General features: G+C 39.1%; 1 protein-coding gene across 1 annotated transcript; it reads left to right on the top strand.

Annotated features, from left to right (window-relative positions):
- Nucleotides 1-343: 343 nt before the first annotated feature.
- On the top strand, nt 344-22,279 carry LOC146456252 (protein Wnt-7b-like). The gene is made up of 4 exons (XM_085093352.1): nt 344-1,516; nt 1,742-1,962; nt 10,376-10,653; nt 20,089-22,279. Exons 1-4 carry the CDS (start codon nt 1,440-1,442, stop codon nt 20,575-20,577), a joined length of 1,065 nt encoding a protein of 354 aa, XP_084949478.1. The 5' UTR covers nt 344-1,439; the 3' UTR covers nt 20,578-22,279.
- The last annotated feature ends 5,282 nt before the right edge of the window (nt 22,280-27,561 follow it).

Genomic DNA, 27,561 nt, shown 5'->3' with positions numbered 1-27,561 from the left:
GTCTTTTCTCTCCCTTAACAGGCGTTTAAAAAGCACATGAATCTCTCAAATTGTCGCCTTGATTTATTTTTGATGGAAATTCCCTGAATGCTTGGTTGACAACGAAGGAGAAGGCAAAGAAAACCGGCAACTGCTAATCGCCGCGTTGTGTGTTTTCGAAATAATCAAGTTTCGTAATAAACGGTCTCAACCCTCAAAAGAGAAAATTATCTCACCGTCTGATTGTGTTCATCACGCGTATATTGCTTTAATTACCCGTGAATCATCCTGAACTGTTGACCCACATGTTGTTATATTAACAAATAAAAATAAAAAAAAAAACGAACTTAGGGTAGATGCGATAAAGTAATTTCTTTGCAAAAAAATGCAGTTTGTTGGTTGTATTCTTAATAGCCCGTGTTACATTTGACCAACGGGTGATTGAACCATTCTTTTCTTCTTATACACCAAACCATTTCAAAAGGTGCCGATTCACAAAACAAGTCTTTGCATTTACACTAAAGTTATTTTCAGCATGACTGCTCTTGTCGTATCTGATCACTTCTTTTTATTTATAGCCAGCTATCAATGGAAGAAGCGATACCAGATCGCTTACAACGAGTTCTTCGACAGACAAAGGCGCTATAACTACGTGATTTTACGTCGCAAACACAGGAAGATTGTGTTTGAAATGGAGCACAATAACGGGTCGCGCGTTTCAACTTTAATAAACAACAAAGAAACGTTTAATTAGTGAAGTCTTGAGTGGATAATTGTGCTGGAATAATCAGGGCTGTCGCAACTTTGTTGGTATCAAACCGGATTTGCCGAAATTAGCAACCCACATGTTGAGGATAGAGTCCGGGTTTGTTCATCAAATTAGCCGAGTCTGTCCGTTTCTGGAACGTGTTGCCTCGATTCATTCCGTGGTTTCCGGCCCCTCTTACATTTGAATTCGGTCTTAAGTCGGGTTTTGTTTTGACAAGCGTTTTGTCCTCATGTTATTAAATGATTTATTGGAAAAATAGAGGCGATCTAACACAAAGGGCTGACGGACCAATCACAACGCGCGCTTTCACAAGACCCATTCTTCCGCCCGATTGACTTATTTCGGCTCATTTTAATCGCGAAATTGCCAAGATTACTGGCTTGTGAAGGCGATCAAGCGATGAGAGCTGTTGTTGGTTGTTATTAAGTACCTTCTTGACCTCAAGCGCATCACAAGTAGACTGTTTGTCCGAGTACCTTATAATAATCGACGCTACTTGAAAAAGTGCTAAAAACTCGGCGGGAGAAGAGTCGAAACCGCGATTTCCACACATTGAAGTAAAATACCGAAGCGCTGCCTTAGATTGACATACACAGGTCATTAAGCAATCACACGAGTCAGGCCGTCCGGCAGAAGCTCTACAGCGAGACATTTCTGAAGTCGCGTTTGGACAAACGACAGACAACATATCATGATTGCACGCGCCTGGCTTGGTTCTTTTGTATCCATCCTCGTTCTTGCTGCGATCGACGGGCACGTAAGGACCAGGTGAGTGGATTATTGTTTGATATTTGTTTCAAAGTGTGAAACTTTTACCGTCAAGCGAGAAGTGGTCGTTGTTGTAATTGATGCACCGAACGTGCATGTCGTCAGCGAGCTGACTGCATATGACTAGCCGGCCCGCTCGTGGAAGCAAGAACAGGGTTTTACTGCATGCAAGGGTGGTCTGATATTGAAAGTTAGCTCATGGCATCGTTCCTTTTCTCTCTACAGACACACTCGCGGAGTTAGCGAAGACGCTCAGGCGTTTTGCTCGTGGCTTAAGGGTGATCAATTTAAGAAGTGTTCATCTCAGCCGGTGCTGGGGCTCGCTGCTCGTGATGGTGTCGAGTTAGCATTGAAGGAGTGCAGAAGTCGGTTTACTGACCGCCGTTGGAACTGTAGCGGGGTCACCATCGCTGATGTTTTTCAAAACGAAAGAATGCTGAAAGCTGGTATGTTTGTAATATTCCAATTTGCTCACACATTATCTAAATTCTGCTGCCTTTATTTCATTCAACGTACTACTAAAGGAATCCCTCCCTCTCCTTCCGTTCTATGACCTAGCGTGATATTAGCACAATATTATCATAGAAATCCCGACTGGTTTGATTCGTCTCCAAGTTATTTTTGTAGCCAATGGAAACTATAGCATTCATTTGCTTTGAAATGAGTGTTAGTGTTCACGAAGATAAGAACGCATGAATCGCCAATCTATTCCCGTTTTTATTCACATGTGTTTTTCTCTTTACGCGAACCACAATCCCAGGAAATATTTTGTTTCAGAAATCCGTTTTAACCCCCCTTCAAAGAACCTCAGCTTGCCTTGTCTTTCAAACTATGGACCGGTCTGGAATAGTTTTAACAGCCATTGATGCCACGTTGCGTGGCATTAGCTCCGTTGCCTCAGGCGCCCAAGTTTGCCTAGCGTTTTGCTGACACAAGCTTCTCAGTGCGAGCATTTTTTAGCTGTGGGGTGCTCGTTTGAGCACATTTATCAGTTTTGTTAATTTTTCGGACAGCTCAGCAGACACCTTCAGAATTCTGTGCTCTTGCCCGAGTTTAACAATCTTTCAACTACGACTCGACTTTTGATCGGTACACTCTTTGACGAGTACAGTTTTAGAACTGCTGAAAGCTTGTCTCGTTTCGGTACATTTTTTTTTCTTTTTTCAGTCTGGGGTGTGTTTCTACATCTGTGCACATAAGAATCGAATAAAGCAGGATTACGAGATGTCTCGGAAATTTGCATCCTTGCCAAACACTGATCCGAAACTCAAACACTTCCATTTTTGGCGTTTACTGCCGTTCCGTTCTGTTTGCCCCGGTGAAGGGACCGTTTTCGCGCAACTGCGCGTAATAAATTTCTGTTATCTGCTATTAAGTGTGAAAGATTTGTCTGAGCGACGTGTCTACATTCCAAAATCCCCATCAACGTAAAAGCTAAACGGTGATTACTGTTGAGTTTGGCGGCCTTTGATAGATAAATAGAACTTAAGACATAAACACTGTTTTCTTTGAAAGCTACACCAGTCCTTTCAAGAAGCCCACCAAGAAATAACAAGCTCGTGAAGACTTCCTATGCAAAAACCGGCTGTTCATGTTATTAAGCGTCGCACAAGGCTTCAAGCAGCCTTATTGCCCGTCGTATCTTGACTCTTTTATGTCCCTTATCTCGGGCATTGCAGACGTTGAAAAATGTACTTAAATGTGTACACATCACAGATAACTTAATGCTCGTCATCGAGGATTTGACGTAAATTGTCACTTTGTTTACAGCGTATTTGTTTCAGAGTTCGTATCAAGCTCTCTGTTATAATGGCTTTCTTTCATTAGAGAAATCGAATATCAACGTAACTCTAGCTTTTCAATTTTCCGGTCCTTTCAGCAATTATCTACGAGAGAGGCGAATAAATTTTGAAAACAAACAAATTATGAGCGTAGTGCATGCCCAATACTACAATTCACACTCGCGCGCTCACGATTTCGTGTACGCGCCTCTTCGCGAGTTGGAAATCGCGCGGGTGGATAGTCATGTGGCGTTTAATTTCCGTTTGACTTTCAACAATCACTTTAAAGAGTCCTTAACCCGTGTTGAAAGTCAATCCCACGAGCGTGGGCAGGTTTTATCTGAGACAACGGAAAGCGAGAAGAAATAGTCCAAAAATTTACTACATATGCGTCAGTGTTTTACTCTTCCTGTGGAATTCACCGCAACAAAAAATTAATTGACACCACACACATTAGTCTGGTTGGCTTTTGCCTTTGTAAACATCACAACACGGAATGCGTTTCCTTTGGAGCATTTCATCGAGAAATTTGGAGCCCTATTGTCTGCTGTCGCATTTGGATTAAAGCGTTGCCAAGATCAATTGCTTTGGTGCTATCCTTGACGATTTGCTCGGTTAGCTCAGCTTTAGCGCCACCCAAAATGATCGATCAACTTTTTTTGTCTTAAGTCAAGTCACCACTGACAGCTGTTCTAGAAGCTAGCAAAATAATCCCGAAAGAGATTTGTCCCGCTACGTTTGTCATTGACCTATTGGCAAATAATTGCAATGCCTTTCGTTATTATAGTTTTTGATACCCCTTAGGCTTTAGCCTTCTTTTCATTGCCTTTGTCTTTGTGTGAAATTGTTAGTTGCGAAAATTACCCATCGTGAAATAGGAAATTTCAAATAAAACAAAACTACGGGCGGCAATTATAAAGAAAGAGGTAATTGAGGGTTGTTCAAGCTATCACAACTTCAAACAACATTTGGCAATTTTCTTTTAAATTAGCTTTTGAACAATAGCTTTGTCAAAAGGGACATTTGTCCGTTTGCCCCTTTGTTGTTCTGGAAGAATAGCGTTTGAATTCTTTGGCCTTCCTGCGATAAAAGCATGACACGATCTTTGCAAAAGAACAACTAAAAAAGAGACAGTTTTGCACGTTTGTAAACACGGTAAATCTAAAAGGTGCTGATAGCTCTGGATGTTTGTTCAAGAATCGGGAAATGTTTATTTTGTTGACGCAATCAGTTACTTCTCTTCTATTCGTCATTGCATGTGAAATACGGAATATTTGTAACCTCTCTCTCGAAATTTCTCCTGTCCAGTTTTGAATGTATCTACTTCGCTTCAAATTGAGTCGATCAAGCTAGTTCTACATTACGGACCCTGTGGATGAAATCATAAAGTGTGACCACTAAAATGAAAGCTACTAAGCAGTACGTTTACTGAGGTAGTGTTTATGACGCAGTGAAAGGTGGTTCTAACTTCTGAGTCTCTACATAAAACCCCAAAGTGTGACCCTTAAAATGAAGCTGAAAGCTCGGTTTTTATCAGTACCAATTTTAACCTTCCTGTGGTACTTTTCGTTATGCCGAACGAGGTTGTTCTAACTTTTGAGCTTTTAGTTGAAATCCTAATTGTAGCTATTCAAATCAAAGCTTTTGAACAATACTTCCCTGTGGTCACAGTTTTCGTTTTACAACACTGTATTATCAAAACGAAATTTGGAAATTTTTCGTTTTTCAACTTGCACACTTTTATTGATGCGTAAAGAAACTATTCAACTCAGGATGTTGTCTTGACAAACCGCAAAATTTCTCAAAACTAAAATGAAAATAAATCTATGTCAATCAGTAGGAAAAGTTAATATTTCCATCATGATGGGTCAATTACAAGCCCAGTTAATGTTTCAAAACACAGCTTAATCCTCCCACCATTTCGTGGCGAACCAGAATGTTGTTTCACAATTATGTCCTACTGTGCAGCACACAGTAGCTGATGTATATTGAAAAAAGAATGGAACAGATCAATACAAACGGACACAAACACGATTGCGTTGGTATGCGAGCGAGAAGCGACCTCGTCGTCTCACGGGACGTTTTACTGACCTTTCCCTTCCAAAGTCGAACAGTGAATTATTAAATAAACTTTTGAATCTGTGGTGTAACTACTCAGAATACGTAGAACATTTCATTTTTGGAGTGACACCTTTTAAATATGATTGGCACTTTTTGTTAATTAGGCTGTACATTAGTTAGCTGGTTCTCAGGTAAAAATCCTTAAGTGTGACCATTTATATGAAAGCTACTGAGCAGAACTTTCCTTTGGTGTTGTTCGTTATGCAGTGCAACGTGGTTCAAACTTTCGAGCTTGTTGTTAAAATTCTCAAGTGTAACCATTTAATAGAAAGCTACTGAGCCGTACTTTTCTGTTTGATGCTGAGTTCGTTATGCTATACAGCGTGATTCAAACTTTCGAGTTAAAGGTTAGAATTCTGAAGTGTAACCTTTCAAATGAAAGCGACTAAGCCGTTCTTTCCCTTGGCGCAGGCGTGCGTTTCTCAAACTCCCCGACCCGAAAAACTATTTCACATGCATAAAATTCGTTACCAAAGTCTCAAGTTTTAATAATTTTGAAAGCAAAAGCATTTGAAGTTTTCCAAGATTAAGAAACACACAGTTTGTACAAAAAGCAACCGCCAATCTGTAGAAAAGGAATAAGAAAATTTATTTTCGGGGCAGAAAGCCGTTCCGGAGCTTTGAAAAACGCACACCAATTCTTTGCTATGATGCAGTTTATAATGCTGTATAATTTGATTCAAACTTCAGATTTTGTGGATGAAATCCTTAAATGTGACCTCTCTAATGAAAGCTTCGGAGCAGTACTTCCCTGTGCTTTGCAAGATTTTTTTTTTTTCAGTCTGCGGATAAGTTCCTAACGGTGACCATTCAAATGAATGAGCTAGAGCATGTCTTTCCTGTGTCGAGCAGTTCGTTTTTTCCACATGGAGCGCATGCAACAGTGAAAATTGTACACTGGCTTTTTTGTGTGAGTTTAAGAAGTTTATGCTCATAATACACGGCTATTTTGTTTTCGTTACCGACAAACGCTTTGAAAACCCATAACCAAATCACTCTCGAGATTCATCAGTTTTTGCCCTCTAGGTATGCGGAACACTCTTTGGATGTCTTTATCCGTTATCTTGAATTATTTGCTAACGGAATTCAATATTTTTTCTGCCGCCGAACAGGGGATTAAGGCCATTACATCATAGATAAATCGTCTGCTGTTTCTTTTGTAAGAGTCTGTCGGGTTTCTTTGCAGTGTGTATTCCGTGTGTTGACGTCAATCCAGACGTTCCTTTAATTTAGAAGCGGCAATTATCTTTCAGAAGAACAGTATAGCGTTTCTCAAAGTTTTGATCGAGATTTCAGATCAAATGTGACAAGCTATAGCACTCCAAAGCGGAGAGTTGGAAATTAAAGCAACGCTATTCGCCTATTTCTTAATTTACTCCCGATAAAACGTCGTATTTTGGTCGCTTCGCGATTACAATTCAAGTTATTAAAAACGTGATCATTCGATGTTCCAATTCCAGAGTTTTGATTGGCTGAGCAGCCATGGGGTATGAACCATTATACCATGCCTGAGAAATAGCGGCCAAAATTCGTCTTCTGGTCTATTCTTGCAAAATCAAAGTAGCAAATCTAGCAATATTTCTCGGTTGTGTTTATCAAAAGTTATTCTACTTGCGCTTATTGGATATTACCAACTCGGCACTCATATCCAAAATGTCGTCGTTAAATGATTGTTAATCATAAGAATCAAATATGCAGTGTGTGAGATTGGCCTCTCAAATCAAAGTGTGCTGTTTGTTGTTTGTATGTGATTTGTTTGTTTGTTTGTTGTTGCTGTAGTTGTTTTGCGTTGATTTACTGCGATGCTTGGCAGTCTTTCTTGGCTTGAATTAGGCTCTTAATTTACACACGCCAAAACAAAAAATTCAAAGAAGTGGCCCATGGCTCACTCCAGCGTCTTCTAGACGCCGACCGAGATTCTTTTATCGTTTAAAATTGCTTCGGTACACAAACTTGCCGCAGTGTAGTAATTAATTAGTCTACCAAACCAAGTATTCTATGGAGAAATTGTCAGTGATGGGCAGCCCAATTGACTGGGAGACTATTGACTGTAGAAAACACAGGCGTGCTCTGGCAGTCTAATTGTTTCAGCAGACAACTAAATGATTGAAATACAAAAACTGCTTTATTCTAGACGCATGATAAAAAAAAAGGTCACCCTTATTTTTACTTTTCAAGGAAATAGCGTGCGATCCTTGTCCATTTATCAATTAGATCATAAGCTCGAGAATTCTAATCAGGGCGGATCCCGAATCAACCATAATGTATAGCAATTGAAGGCGGATATTTGTTAGTATAGATGTTGATTTGTATTCCACTTCTGTGAAAAGTTCGTACTTGATTGATTTGTTGTTTTGAAGATGAAAATGCGCCAGTCGAACGCCTTATCTACCACAGAAGATATAGTAAGTAGAGTACTAGCCAATCAGATTACAGCATTCGTGATAGAACGATAGTAGATTAACACTTTACAACAGCCATAGTCACTGACGATTCAGCCAATCAAATGCGCATATTAAGAGACCACAATTGTATGTCTACTTAAAGTTTGCATTGAATCTTTACTTGAACATTTTCTAAATCAACCGCGCTACAGGGAAGAACTGCTCGATAGGTTTTATTCAAATGGCTGCACCTTTAAACTGAACCACACAACAACCATATTTTCACATTTGAGCAACATAATAACTGACAACGTCACAAAAAGCGGCTGCGCATGCTCAATATGTAGTTTTTATTTTAATGGTCACATTTTAGGATTTCATGCACAAGCTGAAAAGTTTGAGACATTTAGAACTAAACGCTCTCACTCTATGAGGAGTATGGGCGAACAGAATGAAGGCTGTTGTTTTACGCAACTAAAATGGGAATATCTCAGTCAGATTATACAGAATTTGACAGGCCCTCGTTCTACAGTCGACTCCCGATCACTCGAACCTTCAAGGGAAATTGAAAAAGGTTCGATTTATCGGGAGTTCGGGTTATCGAGGGTAAATTATATAGAAGATGACCTGAAGGGAAAGGAAAATTGGTTCGAGTTACCGAGGGTTCGAGTTGTTAAAAATCTGAAGTAAAAATTACACTGCTGTCTCGGTTATATAATTCTTTAAAATAACAACGAATGTAATGTTAGATGTTGAATTATAATTTCAGGCAATTAATGCAGTTGCACGAAAAGAATCTGTAGTGGAGTAACGTTCGAAAAGTTGAAGAATTCGACGAAATTTGTAAGGAAGAACGCGTCTACGTTCAACCCTGAACGAAAGCACGCTACGAATGTAGAGCGAGCTCTCTAACGCACTCTCACATGATCTCGCTTGAGACTTTCTTTGTGTGATGACCTTCACTTGGTCCTGTGTGGTCTAGAGTGAATTAGAATAAAACGTTACTGCTTTGCAATCAGTCCCAAGACAATTATAATAATATTTTTTTAAACTCCTCAGCATCTGCTGAGACAAGAAAAGTAAAAGTTGCGTAATGGGTGCAGCTGTTGGTTTTCTTTCCAAAACGTATGGCCGCTTGCATTTCACGATAGAAAGCTGAAGTCTTTTATGCTGTGAATGTTTTCGGTTGGAATCTCGTTGTTGTATTCGTGTCATTCGTAGCCTTAAAGCAGCTGCATCTGTTAAAACAGTTGCGATGCTTGAAGCGACCCCACGCATTCAGGCACCATTCAGTGCTGCAGAGTTTATCTCAGAGGCGGCGAAATTCCAACCAGAGTTTCATGTAACGGGAAATGGAAAAGCTCGTTAAATTTACCTTTAAACGTCACGCAGTGCTGCTTTTATATCTTAATATTATGTCTGACCTCAATTTCTGCACCGATAACTTTTCCGTTTGAAGGAGGCCACTCGTGAAATCACAAACTTCTGTTTTGCTGTCCACTCCAGTCACGATTAACCTTCGTTTTGAAAGCTAACTTTTTATTAACACCTAGCTTTTAATCTTCGCGGTCAGCTCGAAAGCTATGAAACGATAAAACTGTCTTTTACTTTTTTGATGACGTCTTTATTAGCGTGCAATATGGAATTTATATAAGAGTACGAGGGGCGCCTCAAAGTCTAATAAGTCATTTAATTTCCCACGCAGTCTGTACGACGTACGTAGGAAGCACAGACTAATGATGACATAGTTAGATCGACATTAACAGATAAGAGATTTTTGTGATAGTTAACTAAAACTAATTGTCACATCGTCTCGAGGTTGTCTTAGATATGCTAGTGCGGTACGCTTGTTGAGAACGAGCCAGTGCGAAAGAGACTGAGAAAGAGACAGAAGCTGACACAAATATAGAGTTCCCGTTCCTATAAACGTTTTAGCTTTCACATAAAGTCGATAAAGTCGTGTGTGTTGTAGAAAGCAAGAGCACAAATACCAAGTGTCATATTTCTGTGCTATTTATCATTCGAACGGTCGGTTTTAATTATGTATTCGCTACTTCCACTGTCATCAACATTTTCCCTATGTTATTCTGGCTGTTGCACTCCGCTGACCGAGATTATTTGCACCTACCTGACAATACCCTGACGCTAGTTGAGTTTCCCGCCATTTTCGTTGCTTTACACAGAGACAAATTCACCCCTGTTTTTGTTTTATCGCATGCCTGAACCGGTTGCCCGGTTGCAATTTTCAGCTGTTTATTCAAATGTGTTTGTTGTGCTGGGTACCGTCTTTGTTTGTTTTCTTGTTTGTTTTAACTGATTTTAAGGTTTGATCTGCGATTTTTTCCTCTATCTGCTAGTTAATACCTACTAGGGAAATTACTGACTTGCTTGCTTACATAACCAACCTTCCTAACTACAAACCTACCAACCTACTTACCATTCTCCCAACTTACCTCATACCTATTAGCTGACAACCCGACCGACTGCCTGACTAATTAACTCGCTCTCTTGTTTGTTTGTTTGTTTGTTTGTTTGTTTTTTTATCTGAATGATCTTCTCTGCTTTCTCCTCAGATAACAGAGAGAGTTCGTACCTACACGCCATTGCTGCTGCAGGAGTGGCCTACCAGGTGACCAAGGGCTGCACCCAAGGAAACTGGGACGTGTGTGGCTGTGATTCCCGGATGCAAGGAAGAGGGCAGAAGAGTGGAGAGCTGAGCTGGGAATGGGGAGGGTGCTCAGAGGACTTCCGGTTCGGACATGACTACTCCATAAAATTCATGGATCCGAGCAAGAGTGGGAAGACTATATCGGATTACGTCATTCGTCATAACAATGAGGCTGGAAGAAAGGTAAGCGCTGATCATGCCTTCCATTATCCTGTTCGTGTCGACAATTCCAGACAGAATTATAAATTGTTATAACACGTAGTGTTCTGTCAGCTCGTCGCACCAAATTCTCCGTCCAGTCGGTTATCGAAAAGCCGAAAATGTATAACAAGTAGTTTTTCCTCATCATTGCACAATTCGGAGAACGGGGAGCGTAAGCAATTGTTCAGGCAGTTGTTTATGGGTCGTCACGCAAGTGCCTTGTGAACCACTGTGTGACAATACTAATAACAGCTACAAAGCTACCAAGTACAGGTTGTAACGAATCCGTTCTCGTTAAAGCTATATTTTTCGGCTCTTAACCTTGCACAGGCAAGAGTGACGTTTATATTGTAGACTATAAACCTCTGGGTGTAGGTTGGCACCACAGCCTACTCTTTGGAATGAGTAACCGCGTTAGTTTATAGAAATGTAGGCCAAATTCTAGTCCGGACCTCCCACTTCTCTCAAGCTTCAAAAAGAAAAAGAAAAACTAGCACTAATCGCAGTCAATCAGCCAGCAACCATAAAAACAACGCTTGTAACAGAGTTGATTCTTTTCTGAAATTTGAATTTTGTTTGACGCAGCCATGTAGTGATGTTCTTAGGTTGGAAGGTATTTTATAATGCCCATTACACGACGTCAGTTTTGGCTGAACTTAAAAAGCTTCTGTTATGACGAGGTGTGCCATATGACGCTATTCTTACAGTGAGGTCTTACCAAGCGAGCTTTAAAACCTGAAAAAAATTCTGAGAACTTGGGAAGCTCATTCCCAGAAGTTCATGTTGAAAAATATCATTCATTTTTCGTGCATTTTCCAATTTTTTCTTGATACGAAGGCTAATTTTTAACTTAGTTTTAATAAGATGCCAATGTGATTAACATCCTGAAAGCATGCTTCCTTATAACCTTTTTTTGATTAAGAAGTCTGGAGGAACTTTAGATTACTCACTACTGGAATTGTGCGGGTTGGATCGATTTAAGGTGGGGGTTCACCTGAAAGCCGTTTTCACGCCGCTTAAAATCGGTCAAATGGAAATATCTTGTTTGCATTTCAAGCAATACAAAAACCCTCCATTCATAACACAAATCAATGATTTGGGGTGTTTTATGAATTTTTGGGTGATTTTTAGGTATATTTGGAAGGAAATAATTTTTCTTGAAGGATTGGTAAAATTAAGAGAAATAAGAAATGTTGAAGATTTAGTGAATTTTTAAAATTAAAATTTGTAGTTAATAATTAATAGACGGATACCAAGTTAGTCCACTAGCAACCTGAGGTCCTCTTGCGTGGTTATCGACTGTCTGTTAGTGTTCCAAAAATCATTTTCTTTCTTCTATCCATTCTTAAAACCTCTTCAAATTTCACTCAAATTCAGGTAGAGCCCCACCTTAATAGAGCAATACAGGCAGGCGGGAGACATAAAAGCAAAATAAATAGGTGTGAAGACGGATGTACAGTTGGTCAAACGGACAACGGAAGAATTATAATCAGATTAAAAACAAGAAAATATTAAAACCTAGTGCATTCCCAATGGGTGTTAACTTTGTGGCGATTTCTATGGGTCCCTTCCTTGATGTTATGAGGAAATCGAGAGTCTGAAAGATTTGTCTCGTTTGCCACTCCTATGGGAACATGACATCTTGGTTATGCCATTTCTTTTTCTCTAAATGGCGCGCTTTCACGCCTTTTCAGCAAGAGTCGAAGCAAGCAGAAATCGCGTAAATCGCACACATAAATTGCGCATAAATCAAGCAAAGCAACTCGGTGTTTTAAAAATATTTGATACTACTGCCTTGTAGCCGATGCATTGTAAGAACCCCTTACGTTCTTCTATACGTGTATGCAAACTGAATCACCGCAAGTCTCCAACTGACTGTCTATAAACGACATTTTGAGGTATTCCTCAAATCTGTGCTAGCGCACGTCGTCGGCGTTTGCTGAGTGTTTTTCAAACATGATATCTGCTTTTTAGTCTGTGTGGCCACGTCTTCAACTTTAATTTCCTTAGCCAAGCGCTTCCGTATTTTTCGCGCTCGATAATTAATGAAAACCGCTGTTGAAAAGTCGAGCTAGTAATCGACTTGAGGATTCGGTTCCGCTGCCTAAAAATGTACCCAAAAATACAAATTATGCCTTTGTACTTTCCGAAGGTATTTAGCCTTGCGGTTTATCACTTTTAACTGCGGATATCGTTTGGCTATCGACTTGCACACGTAATGAAGTTAACACCCTGCACGTATGCTTTCGATTTTCAATTTCTTGGTCATGAATAAAATTACTTTTTCGTTATCAAAACTCCGTTGATAGTCAATTTAAGGAAGTTCGCCAATGTTTCAAAGAAACTTCTTGGATATTTGAACACCATCTTTCGGGAACGTGCTTGCTTAATCCGCAACTTCCTTATCAAATATTGTTTGTGTAGTTTTTAGGTTGTTTGTATTTTAAGCCAAATTAAAATAGACTCTTGAATATCATAAATGTCTGGGTTTCCTGACAAATAAACTCAAGCAAAACCTCGCTAAACAAAGTCATTTTTGCACACAGATTGTTTGCAAAGCCTAGTCAAACTGTATTCACCCCAACCTCTTAAATTTATCTTCGTTTTTATACGTCTTTTAATAGCCTCTCCGATGACATATTTGTCAGAATAGTTCATGCCAAAATCTCAAATAATCTTCTTATAGCTCCTACAGAAATAGGTCACACAGGTTCGTCACTGAAAATCGGTTTATCGTTTATCAAAATCAACTGCTAATTTTAAGGAAGTTCAGAAATTTTTCAAAGAGACCTCTCTGTTGTCAAAACATTAACTTTCGCGAACGTGCTCGTTGAGTCCATAACTTCCTTATCACATTTTGGTTTGAGTTGTTACGTAATTTGTATTTGAAGCCAAATTAAAATAGGTTCTTGAATATTGTAAATGTTTTGGTTTCCTGACAAATAAACTCCAGCAAAACCTCACTAAACAAGGTCGTTTTTGCATACAAAAAAGTTGTAAAACCTAGCTGAACTATATTCAGGTCAAATCCATAAACCTATCCGCTAATATGCTAATATGATGGGATATATGTCATGACAGTTACTAATACCAAAATCTCTAATAATCTTCTTACAGCTCTCACAAAAATAGGGCTTTGCAACTATATGAATTTCAAGGGTAAATAGATAACTTAACACAGCCGTTTTGATATACCACATTCCACAATAATGTAAATACGATAAAGAGATAGATGGAATATGTAGAGGGCCGTGAGTTTGTCTTGCCGAGGACTTTCATGGTGTTGACACGCTGATATTAAGGTTAACTTAACTAGTTAAAATATCCCTGTATCAGCCAGTTAAGCCATGAAAGGATATGTTATGGATTAAATTATTGCGTGAATAGGAAACATCTTAAAAGGGCTTCATAATACGGCCACTGAAATATACACTCACTCCTTAAAGTCGATGAGTTAACGCTAAACTTAAGAATCATTTTGGGACAAGCAATTCAAGCATCATATTGAACAGGAAACTATTTAAACCTAGTTTAATAGCCTTAGCTTCCACGAGTCTCCTGTATCTCAGTGGTAGAGCATCCGAACTAGTAATCGGAAGGTCTTAGGTTCGATCCCTGTTGGGAGAACTCGGATATTTTTTCCTGAGTATTCCTGTTTCACTGATTAAAATATACATCACTCTCAATTTAAACCATATTTAACCCAAGAGTGACCTGAATATAATTTCTCCTGGTAAGAATCAAGGACACTTTTCGTGAGAATATAGAGAATGATCAGCAGAGATAAATCGTGTTTATATTTCAGCAGCTCATCCTAAAAGCGATACATCTTCACCGGTGTTAGCAAATATTTTCGCATCTAACAAATCTTACTTAGACACGCACTTCAAGGAATGATAAATACAGCACTTGACAGTTCTTGACCATTCGAGTGCCGACGTTACGAGCGTTTGCCCTTCGTCAGAGCTCTGACGAAGGTCAAACGCTCGGAACGTCAGCATTCGAATCTTTCTACGTTTTCAACTGAGATGATAAGCCAAAACATTAATTCAAAATTCAGTTATATTAAGAAAATAATTAAATAAATGATTTCACGTGCGTGAGAATATGTACGTTTTTTTTTTTCAGAAACAATTGACCATAGTTCCCGTTTCATTTTCCTTTCTGATAAAACCGCAATATTTTGGCCAGAATCGCCCAGAAACAATAGGAGACAGGCTAATCTCCAATTTGATAGAATTTATAACTTAATGAATAGGAAAATAAAACATCTGTGAAGTTGTGGTGGATTTACAGTCGCTCCCAGCTTTTTTAATGACTTTGTTATCATTTTGAGGTGTCCGCTCCTTTGCGTGGGCCGTAAACTGTGAATTGTGCGGCTTCCGAAAGCAAAACTCGAAACAAAGTGGAACAAGAAGCAAATATTGACCTCAAGTTCCGTTCGAGACTGTCGCGCGCGGGAACCCGCCATCCGCGCGGAAACACGTCATCTCGCGTTTTCCTGCCGTTCGTCTCGATAAAACGTGATGACGACCCCTTTACACTCCCTTCCTTTTTAAATTTAATGGTTCGCCAGACACAAAATAACAAAACAAATCGCAACAAGAAAATCATGTCTGGCTTGCGCGCGCGGAACCTCGTGTGTTCGCGGGTCCCTCCTGTTCAGTGACCTCGAAAAACCATTTTAGGGACGATAACATGGAAAACGTGATAACCACCCTTCACACACCCTTTCCGTATTGAAGTTTTTATCAACTAATTCATAAAAGATCTAGTTTTTGCAGGACGTATTGCTTTCTTAGCTCGCTGCAATTTTAAATTGAAAAAATTCCTGACCGTTCCGGCTCTAGAATATTAAAACAAAAGGAAACGATATTATTCTCTCGTCTACAAAGCAAATCTTTAAAGATAAGGTTTTATTATAATGTTCCGGATGTTGTCTCATTTATTTTTACAGCAGGGAGTTTTCCTCTGATGTATATTAAATGGAACTTCAATTGACCTCGACATGTTTGTGAACTTTTTTCATTAGCAAAGAAAGTTCATTTTAAAATGGGTCTTGTCGCGCAAATTAATTGTTCTCGTCGAAAAAATGAAACGGAATCGAGTCGTTCGTAAAGAAAGTTAGATGTTTAAAGTACTCATCAAAAAGACTGAAACTTTAATTATGATTGAGAACTTACTTTTCATTCCTACTCTGAACTCATAGTTCCTGAACCTTTCTTCCATGCTAAACTCTTCAGCCATAAACTGTAGGTGCCACAAACTTTAAAGACAGAGGACCACGCAAAGTAGCGCTATAAAATTTGACTCCTTTTTCTTTCCAGATTTTCCCTCACAGGAATGGGCTTATTAGAACGTAAGCACATTCCGCCCTCAAAACCTGTAAATTGGTCATAATTTCATTTGCAATGCTGTTACTACCAGATAATGTTTGCGGTAAATTTAATGCCCAATATATCGACAAGAAGAACTTGTCTTGTGTAAGGCTACAGTTGGCAATAGTGGTTAGGTTTGAGTCACATTTTGTTATGTACAAAAAACCCCAACCTACTTTATTTAATTGACGTTCAACTGCTGACTTTGCTAACAGTTAGTAGTGCGAGGGTTTTCGTCCAAAACCTGCTTCATCCTGACTTGCGCCCAATCGCCTCTTCTTGCCAGGCGAGAGTGGTGGGGGATTTCGAGAAAATTTACGAACTGCATGCGAGCTTGAGGGATCCTATCATCACATTCCTGCCTCCGAGTTGCTCCTGGTCTCCCAATTCACGCCCCTATAAGAGACAACTAGAGACGACAAGGGGCGATTCACTGTTTCATCGTCGTTCAAATATTTGAATATTTTTTCTTTCTTGAAACAAAGCTCTAATCATGGATATCGACACTATACCAAGTCTTTTCATAAATTGCAATCAAATTAACGGCTTTGTAAGACGATCTACTTAGCTTTATGAAAGCCGCACGTGCTTTTAAGTATAAAACAGATTATCTCCGTTAAGTGTCAGGATTGTTGAAATAGTTTTGGTTCCATTGACGAGGTTCTAATATGCTTTTAGAAGTTTAACGTTCTTGAGGTGAGAATAGGATTATATATCTATGTAACTGTAAACCGATTTTTTTGGAATCGATATTTAAGTCCTTCCATAAAGGGTACCATCAAATAATGTTGTAATAATGGAGTTCTAGAGGAGCTCTTGTTGCAAACAAAATTCTTTACCAACTTTGTCCGTGGTTCATTGTGTTATTAACAAATATTTGGGGTTTTTTTGTTCAAAACGTTTTCGCATTTTTCTGTATTTTTGCAGTACTTCTCGGCTATGTAATCATATCTTAGTCGTATAGATGTAGCCATATCGTAGTCCGTTTCTAAAGAGATATTCCTAGATGTCTAATCTTACACAGCTTCATACTTCGTATCCTTGCAGCTCAGATTTGATACGTGTTAAAGTTGGAAACAGTCCAATTCTTAGTTACTGTCTTTGGAATGTGGACATTTTACGCTAATAACGGAAAACTTCCAAATCTGTAGCATCTAAATCATTCTTTTAAACATATCAGCCGCAACGACAGCACTATAAGGTAAACACCCCACTGCACGCATATTACAATATCATCAAACTTTCGTGACTTGAAAAATGTTTATCCTAAACTTTATCAACTTTATGGCGCCTCCTGCGCAACGGATCACTATGGATGAGACAGTGTGTTGTAGGAAACAGAAAGGATGGTATTAGCTTGTCTACAAGCAATTTGGAATTTTGGCGTTGATGCATAAACCATCCATCATATGTCCACACCCCTCCACGAACTTTATCTCATTTTCGTTATTAAAATGTTTGTTTTTTGAGTGAGCCTCAGCGGGAGCCACAGCAGTTAGACTTTATTGGTTTTTTGCGAACAAGTGCTTTGATGCTTATTAGTTATTAGGGAAGGTCAAAATTTCGTTTAGATCTGCAAACAAACAGCACCACAGGAGAGCACCGCTGGCGGGCTATCATTTGCGTGATCACAGTTCAGGATTTCATCTGCAGACCTAAAATTTTGAACTACCTTGTACAACATAATACTTAGTACCGTGGGAAAGTAATGCTCATTGCCTTTTATGTGAATGGTCACACTTACGATTTCACGCACGGTCTCAAGAGTTGACGAGTCGCAACCACATTTCAAAACTTGAACTTTAGCTCGAAAGAGAAAAGTTTCAAATCGCCTTTAATCGATTCTTTCAACACATGTCTTGAATGTAATTTCCCTGATTTCTCAATTTAAACTACATTATCTGTTGCCCTCTGGCAGTATCAAGTGTTTTGAAAGAGAAAATTGGAGTTTTCAAAGTTTAATTACGAAGGAATGACCCTTGAACGGTTGCGCCAATTCGTGGTTTGCCTCCTGCTGGGCTTTATAATAATTTGCTCGTTAATTTTTGTGGTTTGCAAACGTAGCCAAAATATAATTCAAATCAACCGCTCCAAATCTATTTCAACTTCTCCGTTTCTTGAACATTCTTATTTTTATGGCTTATCGTTATATCTTGGGGTTGGTCTTCCAAACAAATGCTTCCATCATGATTCTTTTCACCTTGAGGCACAAGTTTGAAGCCCGTGGCAATATTCTTGATGGTATTTATCAATTCTTTGCCATTTTTTTGTCTTGGCGCCTCAAGTATCCCGCTGGTTTGAAGATAATTTTGTGTGTTAAAAACAAATGACTTTGCATAGGATAACTTTGAATACGAGCGTAGTGAAACCTGCCTACACATTTGCAGCGAAAAGCCTTCAACTAAACACAATCTATTTCGTTGGATTTACAGTTGTGTCGGTTTGTTTGCCTTCCGCTTTGTTGAGGTAAACGCAAGAAGCGCCTTTGGCCATTGACGGTAAACGCACTTCACTAAACAAATAAATTAAGAACACATTCTGCTGACTAATTTGTTATATGCGTCAGAAGGCACAAGTATTGACGTGATATCCACGTCCAAAACAAAGATTCTCATTTGCAAAATTGATAAAGGAACAGCGCTTCTGCTCAGCAGGTTTAATGTGAATGTCCGCGCACGCATGACTGGTACGTGCCAAACGTCAGCAGATGAAAGTTTCCTTCGCTGATGCTTCCATCGTTGCGTTGGTCGTGCAAATCGGGATAAATTAGACGGTTGATAGTCATGCACGAGTAATCATAGCTTAAAGTTTAGGGCTTCATCCACAGACTCGACTGTTGCTCAATAGCTTTCATTTGACCGAATGGTTGCAATATAGGATGTCACTCAGTCAAAGTTAGAATAAACTTATACAACATCACAAATATTACCACAAGAAGGTACTGCTCAGTACTGGTTATTTGAATAGTCACACTTTAGGGTTTCATCCAGACCCAAAAGTTAGAACCACCTTGTACAAAGTAGTATACTGGACCGCAGCAAAGTACTGCTCAGTAATTTTCATCTGAATGGTCACACTTGAGGATTGCAGCCAATTTAAATTTCTTCAAACTTCAAACTACAACAATATTGATAGATGTATGTTTGTTTCAGTCTGTGACACAGGCATACTCGGAGAAAGAAAATCTGAGTTCTCCCAGCAGGAGTCAAACCTATAACCTTCCGATTATAAGTTCGGATACTCTAGCACTGAGCTACAGGAGACTCGTGAGAGCTATTGTAGGAAAAAAACTAGGTTCATGTGACAAACATCCTGCATACTGGATGCAAACATCCTGTATCCTGCATATGTTCGTTTTTCGAGTATGCCTGTGTCACTGACTCAACAAAAAAAAAAAATACATCCATCATTTATTCACCATAACGTCACATTTCTTTTACAACATTTTTTTTTTAATTGTTAGTTGCAATGAACTGGCCCACAGATAGCAGTTGCTAATCTACGTGGGCCAGACACACATCAATTGGGAAAATGTGGGAGTGGCAGAGTTCGTTTTGGTGCTGCGGATAGGAGAGAAGACATCTTGTGAGACTAAGTTCTCGTCCAGGGAGCTTAAGCAACGACGACGGCGACGGCAACGACAACGCCGCAAAACAATAGGTTTAATGAGCAAAAACAATCGCTCTGTACGTGCGTTTCACATTTTTGGTACATTTCTCTGCCGTCCTCTGCAAAAAAACGATGTGAAAAGACCACATTTAAGGTTTAGTGGAGAACGTGAACGCACAAAAGTGAATTTTTCATTTTTTTTCTTAGCTTGTACGCCACTCCTACCAATTTAGTTCCGGGATAGTTCGTCATTTTTGTAAAAGTTGAGCGCGTTGAAATAATCGCGTAGTAGCACAAATGAAATAAAGATATTTTCGGATGACGTTTTCGTTGCCGTTGCCGTTGCCGTTGTCGTTGCTTAAGCTCCCTATTGTTTCGTCCTTTTTCTTGACCCTTATTCGTGTTTGTTTTTTTTTTTTTTTTTTTTCAGGCTATTAAAGACAACATGGGCAAGAGTTGTAAGTGTCATGGTGTCTCCGGTTCCTGTACCGTCCGAGTGTGCTGGCGAACTATGCCGAAGTTGCCATTGGTCTCCGGCGAACTACGACGAAAGTTCGATGGTGCCTTGAAAGTTAAACTAAACAAGAGCAAAACCAAACTCACGAGGCTATCGCGTGGTCGACGTGGCAAAAAGCGATTCACGAATAGCCGGCGACCGTCCTCGTCAAGTCTCGTGTATGTCATCAACTCTCCGGACTTCTGCAAGCCAGATGCCAGGTATGGAATACTGGGTACGTATGGTCGAACGTGCAATAAGACATCTGACGGCACCGATAGTTGTCGCGAAATGTGCTGCGGGAGAGGTTATAACAGTGTTTACAGAGTAAAAGACGTGAAATGTAACTGTACCTTTATTTGGTGCTGTCAAGTCAAATGCGATTGGTGCAAAAAAGAATGGGTCGACCAAACTTGCAAGTGAGGCTGGCTTACATTCAAGTGGAGTGGAATGACGTCATTGAAAATCAATCAAGAATAAATTATCATGAGTTGTACTGAGAGGACGTGTAGTCACACATTTGAAAATATACAATTTGTCGAGATCTCAAGTCGCCAAGGGCTGTCTGCGTATAAATAAACATTGACTTATCTGTACAGCCATTGCAAAGATTCTACGAGAACACTGTGACTACGAAAAACTAACATCTTCAACTTGGAACTAGAAAATCGAATCGGCTTACTTCTGGTTCTGTTAGTAGACATGTCAGCCGTCTCCTCGTCCCGGAGATTGCTACCCTTAAGTCCTCCGGGATATCTTCACCAACCAGCTTTGATTCGGGGGGAGGAGGATTTGGGTTCAAGAGACGAGGAGGCGACTGACAGGATTGTATAAAGAACGATTTTGTAGACCTTTTTCTCCACAGTGTATATATTTATGAGAACGTTCAAAAGAGACAAAACCAATGAAACTGTTCACCTCCCCTTAAGTATTCCTGGAGACTCTGCCCTCTGCCCTTCTCCCGCTCCCTCTCGTTTCTCTCTCCTCCCCCTTATTGTACTTCAAGGGACTATCGCCTAACGTAACTTTAGATTGTAGCATTGCGGGATTGTACTAACTAAAGATATATTGGCGAAGAAACTTTGCCATAGCGCGTCAAACCTAGAGCAAAAATCTCATCAGGGAAGCCTCTGCTCCTATTTAATAAAAAGAGTGATAATGATCAAATGTTGTTTAAAAAACTGCAATGCGAACGTACTCTTTTGTAATTATCTTTGGTCACAGATGACTTAAGTCTGCAACCGGAAAAAGTCGGATCAACGTCCGATCAACGTTCTCAAGCACCTGCAAAAACAACTAAAAACGGAGAGGCTCATTGTTATTTTTCCGTCTGTTGTTTCTTGACAACTTCATTTGATGTTGATACTTTAGGATAATTTCTTGTTTGAGCGAGGAAACTTAATCCTAGTAATATCTCAGTTTTGTCAACTAAAATCCGGTGGCACAGTCTCCTTGAAAACTGATCCAATAATTTATTGCAGTTGTGGTGACATTTTCGGAAAACTTCGAAGTTCCTGATTCTTTTCGTCCAATTAAAACTCATTACGAACACTCGCGAAAACACGAGTTGTCACGAAGCATGACAACATGAGGATTTTTGCTGAGCGACCGCACCTCTCGGTGACTAAATACCCAAGCGTAGTGAAATTTCCAGAACGGGAAATTAGGAAGAAAAAAAGGCCCTTATTTCTCCGCATGATCAATTAGAGCAGGACTAATATTTTTTGCACTTCAAAAATGACGTGGTGGAATGATTACACGCATGAAACTGAAAAAGATCTTGAATTCGAGTCACTGGGTGTGTAGAAGTTTCTTGTCTGTCTTGGGGGATCAATTGTAACTTACACAATGCGAATAATTGTTAATTATAGTATATTTTTATGTATACAAAACCTTCCTTATTTATAAAGAAATGACACCTTAGGTAGAGAATCAGTGTTTGAACACTTTGTAGAACACGACTTTTTCCAAGTAATGAAAAGTCATGTAGTAGAAGAACAAGACTGCAGTGCTGTGTGATTATTTTATATTACCACACATTTGTTGATTTTGTGAAATAATTCACAAGAATCGTCATACGAAGTGGCTGATAAAACAATTAGAATAAACCAGACCTTACAGCACACTTACAGCAGGATTTTTTACACTTGAACAGGTTCACCTTGTTGGACTGAAGACTTAGGGCGGCCATGATTTGCTCATTTATCTGGTGCTGGTGTCTGCACGTGAGGGTTTGAAATACAATAAAACCTGGTCGCTTACGAGAGGTCGTCGCACAGGGAATTCTCGTAAGCGACCACTTTCCCAAAGTGCCAAAACTGCTATCACCATAGTTGGAACCTCCCATAAGCGACCACAAAACTTTTCAAGTCAAATCCCTGCAGGTGGAACCTTTCGTAAGCAACCTCCTCCCATAAGCGACCACTTTCTCAAAGTACCAAAACTTTTCCAGTCAAATCACTAAATCTAAGTCTAAATCTAAATGTCGTTTAGTCGGCAGAGTCATGGGACATCACGCCAGTTGGTTAGTTGGAACCGCTCATGAGCGGGCATCTCCCATAAACGACCACTTTCCCAGTCAAATCATTATAGTTGGAACCTCTCCTAAGTGACCACTTTCCCGAAGAAGCAAAACTTTCCCAGTGAAATCACTCTAGTTGGCACCTCTCGTAACCGACCTCCTCCCATAAGCGACCACTTTCCTAAAGTACCAAAACTTCCCCAGTCAAATCACTATAGGTGGAACCTCTCATAAGTGGGCATCTCCCATTATAAGCGACCACTTTCCCAAAATAAAAAACTTTCCCAGTCAAATCATTATAGTTGGAACCTCTCGTAAGTGACCACTTTCCCGAAGTAGCAAAACTTTCCCAGTGAAATCACTCTGGTTGGCACCTCTCGTAACTGACCACCTCCCATCAACGACCACTTTCTCAAAGTACCAAACTTTCCCAGTCAAATCCCTATATTTGGAACCTCTCGTAACTGACCACTTTCCCGATTTAGCTCAACTTTCCCAGTGAAATCACTCTAGTTGGCACCTCTCGTAACCGCCCACCTCCCGTAAGCGACCACTTTCCCAAAGTAGCTATAGGAACCTCCATAAGCGACCGCTTTACCAAGAAGTCAAATCGCTTTAGGTGGAACTTCTCATAAGCGACCACCTGCTATAAGCGACCACTTTTTTAAAGTAGCAAAAATTTCCCTCAAATCACTACGGTTGGAACCTCTCGTAACCGACCACATTTCATTAGCGACCACTTTCCCTTTTTACCAAAGCTTTTTCTGTAAAATCACTATCATGATAGTTGGAACCTCTCGTAAACGACCGCCTCCCATAAGCGACCGCGATCACTTTTTGGGCTGGCAGTTTGAATTTTTCTATTGTTTTTAACCTCCCATAAGCGATCACGTGAAATATGATCCAGTCACACACCGGGCGCCAGTTGAATAATAGGGAACTTAAGCAACAAAGACAGCGACGGCAACGAGAACACCTCAAAACGGTAGGTTTAATGAGCGAAAATAATGAATTTGCACATGCGTTATACATTTCGGTGTATTTTTTCGACATACTCGGCAAGACAACAGCGTAAAATGGCCAAGTTCAAGGTTTGTGGAGAAAGTGAGTACCCGAAGGTGGATTTTTCATTCCTTAACTTGAATACCTTTTCAATCCATTTAGTCGGCTGCTTGGTAGCTCGTTTACATTTTACAAGTTGAGCGAGTTGAAAAAATAGTTAAGAAGTTAGAGAAAAAATTGTTTCTTGAATCTGAAAAATAGTACACCCAACCGTACCCAATTCGTCCAGATTAACGATACCCGTTCCTCCGAACAGATAATTAGATGCGGTGTTCCGCAGAGTTCCATATTAGGCCCTTTATTTTTCATATTATATATGAATGATCTTCCCAAAACAACCAGACTGGCAGAATGCCTGCTCTTTGCAGATGATACTAGTATCTTTTACTCCAATTCAGACCCTGATCATTCATGTTACCTCTTTAATGAATAGTGAACTGACTAAGATTAGCTTATGGATGAAATCAAACAAACTTTCTGTTAACATAAAGAAAGCCAATTATGTTATATTTAAACCCAAACAAAAATCTGTCCACATGAGCTCCCAAATTTCACTTGACAGTATACCCCTCAAGCAAGTAACAGAAGTTAAGTTCTTAGGTATTTTTATTATATGGCTGGCTCCGCGAGCGGGCAAGATGAGTCAAATCCTGCGCTGTGATTGGTTACTCGAGCGGGCAAGATGGAGCTATCTTGCCCGCTCGGGATTACCCGTTGCCCGTCCGCTTGGCATTGAAAGTTTAATTCCGAGGAACAATGCAATCTTTTCTTCGATTTTTCTCGTTGTTCTGGCGGAAAATGCTCACTAAAATGTTCGGTAAACCGTGTCAACATTTACCTAAAGGAAAGGAAAGAGAATAGAATCATCCTGGTGTAGTGAATATTTTTTTTCAGCCACAATGAATGCGAGTTGAATTGGTGAGTTGCTCTGTGTGTAGAGATTAATTTTGTAATAGTTATTGTCTCAAGTCGAGTACTAGATTTGACTGTATTTAAATCATAGCATAGTGAAAGTTGCGTTAAGTGTCTAGAGCGGTTCAGAAAAGTGTTTCTCTCAAGTTCGCCGAAGAAGCTCACGTTTTTAATTTAGCCGCGTCTTGCTTGTTGTAAACAACAAAATCTTATTAAAGTTTCGGCCAGTTTTTTTAGTTACCCGCTCTATTTTTCGGCTAATGTTTGCATATAATTTCAAAATGTATTGCTTCATTCAAGAACTATTGATTGGAGGCCGAAAACTGTGTAAAAGTGTTTATTATTTACGCCACCGGGCGATCGGCTGAAAATGGCGAGTTTGCCGGATTCTATTAAAATCTTCCCGCACTTGCGAAAAATCTAAATTTTTCGTACTCAATAATTATTTTATACTCCCTTTAAGCCATTACAAAGTTAGAGCCTTAAGATAATTTAGGATTCCTTGTTTTCCATGATTACATGCTAATCCAAAAATGCACTGAAAATGAATCTTATACCGGTCGGCTATGAAGAATTTCTTTCCGAGCAGAACAGTTTTTTGTTCTGTTTTGTTTTGTTTCGTTTTTGTAGTTTTAACTTGAAGATAAAAGCCATATAATAAATCCTTTATTGACCAAGCTTGTTCGGTCAAGATGGCTGGATATTGGCCTCGTTCTTTTTTTGCGTTTTTATGGACCCCGACTTTGTCTCGTTCCATAAAAACGCAAAAAAAAAGAACTTGGTCAATATCCAGCCATCTTGACCTCACGCTTGGTCAATAACACATATATATTGATGAAGGTCTCACCTGAAAATCGCATATCAGTTATATTTGCAAGAAAATCTCTAAGTCCGTTTGTATAATGTACAGATTTCGTTTCTTTTGTCATCAAACACTAAAAAATCTTTGTATTATACCTTAATTTATCCCTATTTAACTTATTGTACTACAGTTTGGTCTTCTACTTATGTAACAAACTTAAATCGCATTTTTCTTCTTCAAAAACGAGCTGTGCGAGCTATGACAAATTCTAATCACCTTGCACCTTCTGCACCTTTATTTGCACAATTGAGTATCCTAGATATTTTTAAAGTGAATTCCCTTTTTATTGCAAAATTTATGTTTTCCTATCACCAACGTTTGCTGCCTTCGCCCTTTTTTAAATTTAGTTCCGACTGGTGGTCAAATTCACAATTATGATACTAGAACCTCAGCTCATTTTCGACCTCACACCTGCCGAAGTAATATCAAGCAATTTACTATACTCTATAGCGGGCCAAAAATATGGAATGCTTTGCCATTATCAATTACGTCTTCCCCTAGTCTATCCACCTTCAAAAGAAAGCTTCTTGATTTCCTCAGTTAATTGCATGAAACGTCCGACTCTATTATGTCTTTATAGTCTTACCACCGTATGTTAAAAAATCTCAATACAATGTCTTTGCTGGTCTTAAAGTCCTAACATATCTCCGAGGAGACCTCTCAGTATAAGCCCGGGGGTTTCTTGAGGTCTCCTCGCCACTTATACTTCTTCTTTTACTATTATTATTTACTCTAAACATATGTACTATCCTAGTCTATTATTCATTGTAACTTTCTATGTTTGTATGTCGTGGTGAATAAATAAATAAATAAATAAATAAATACATAAATAAATAAATAAATAAATAAATACATACATACATACATACATACATACATACATACATAAATAAATAAATAAATAAATAAATAAATAAATAAATAAATAAATAAATAAGTAAGTAAGTAAATAAATAAGTCACTACGATTTCGTATTGGCTATAAATTTTCTTGCGCAGGCTGTGGTCCCTGTTGTGCCACACGAATCCGGGAGCACCTTTCCACATTTCACATCACCTTAAAAAAAAAAAATGCCTAGCTTTATTTTCTGAAGATTGTTTTTCCATCTTGGACACCGCTCCACCCCTTTCTAGCTCAAAATCAAGGAGGCGCTGCATATTCATTGGGAAAAATCCTCACTCAATAGGCAAATTTTTCATGTCAATCTCACACTGGTTATTGTGTGGTTTTGTCTATCTACTCATTTTATATTTTCTGTTTTGTTTCTTCAATATCGTCACATCTTAATTATGGCTATATTATTTTACTTTTCTTGGACCATTGTAATTAGTTATATTCTCTACATTTATTGTCACGCAATTAACGTTCTTCTTAACACTATTATATCCTCCTTGCATTTATATCACACCCACCAGTGGGCTCTGTAACCTCTGTAGATGAATGAAGTTTCATCCGAAACGTATACATTAAAAAAAAATAGTGACCTGGAAAAACAAAAACCGCTGCTAGTAACTGTAGGGTGGCCAGCTAGGTGCAACACGAAATTGAGTGAAATATCTCTTGGAAGACAATACTTCTAATGTATGACGATTTTTCCTGTTTCTGTCGTGATCAAGGTGTCATAGTAGAAGGCATGAGCAAGTTTGTGATATCTGATAATACTAAAGACATGTGCAGCTATGAGGAGAGAAGTAATACAAAATAGAGTATGAAAATAAGGCGTGAGGTGAGTCCGTTTCTCGCACAAATGTTTTCAATTTGTACCTTTGAAACTTTTAATCAATTTTAAGCCCTCAAAGATAAACACCTTACACAAAAATTATTAATTCGTAACGTTGTAAACCAATCCAGAAATTTGAGTGGAATAGTAGCACTGTAGAACTTCTAGAAATCGCAACTAACTGAAAGCCCGGCAGGGATGCGGGAGGGGTAAAAAAATAGCAGGGAAAAGATGAATGATAAAATTTTTCACTTAAATTAGAAGTCTGTATCAGTTTCATACAACTTGTCCTCTTCTTTTAGAGAACCCTTTCATCTTCCACGACCAAGC

The sequence above is a fragment of the Pavona decussata genome, unplaced genomic scaffold, assembly GCF_977016875.1.
Source record: "Pavona decussata unplaced genomic scaffold, jaPavDecu1.1 SCAFFOLD_260, whole genome shotgun sequence".
Taxonomy (NCBI): domain Eukaryota; kingdom Metazoa; phylum Cnidaria; class Anthozoa; order Scleractinia; family Agariciidae; genus Pavona; species Pavona decussata.
This window is presented reverse-complemented; position numbering and strand designations above follow the sequence as displayed.

Coding starts and splice junctions, on each gene's coding strand:
- LOC146456252 (XM_085093352.1), top strand. CDS start 1,440: ATGATTGCACGCGCCTGGCTTGGTTCTTTTGTATCCATCCTCGTTCTT. Junction 1,517..1,741: donor GACGGGCACGTAAGGACCAG/GTGAGTGGATTA, acceptor TTCTCTCTACAG/ACACACTCGCGGAGTTAGCG. Junction 1,963..10,375: donor CGAAAGAATGCTGAAAGCTG/GTATGTTTGTAA, acceptor CTTTCTCCTCAG/ATAACAGAGAGAGTTCGTAC.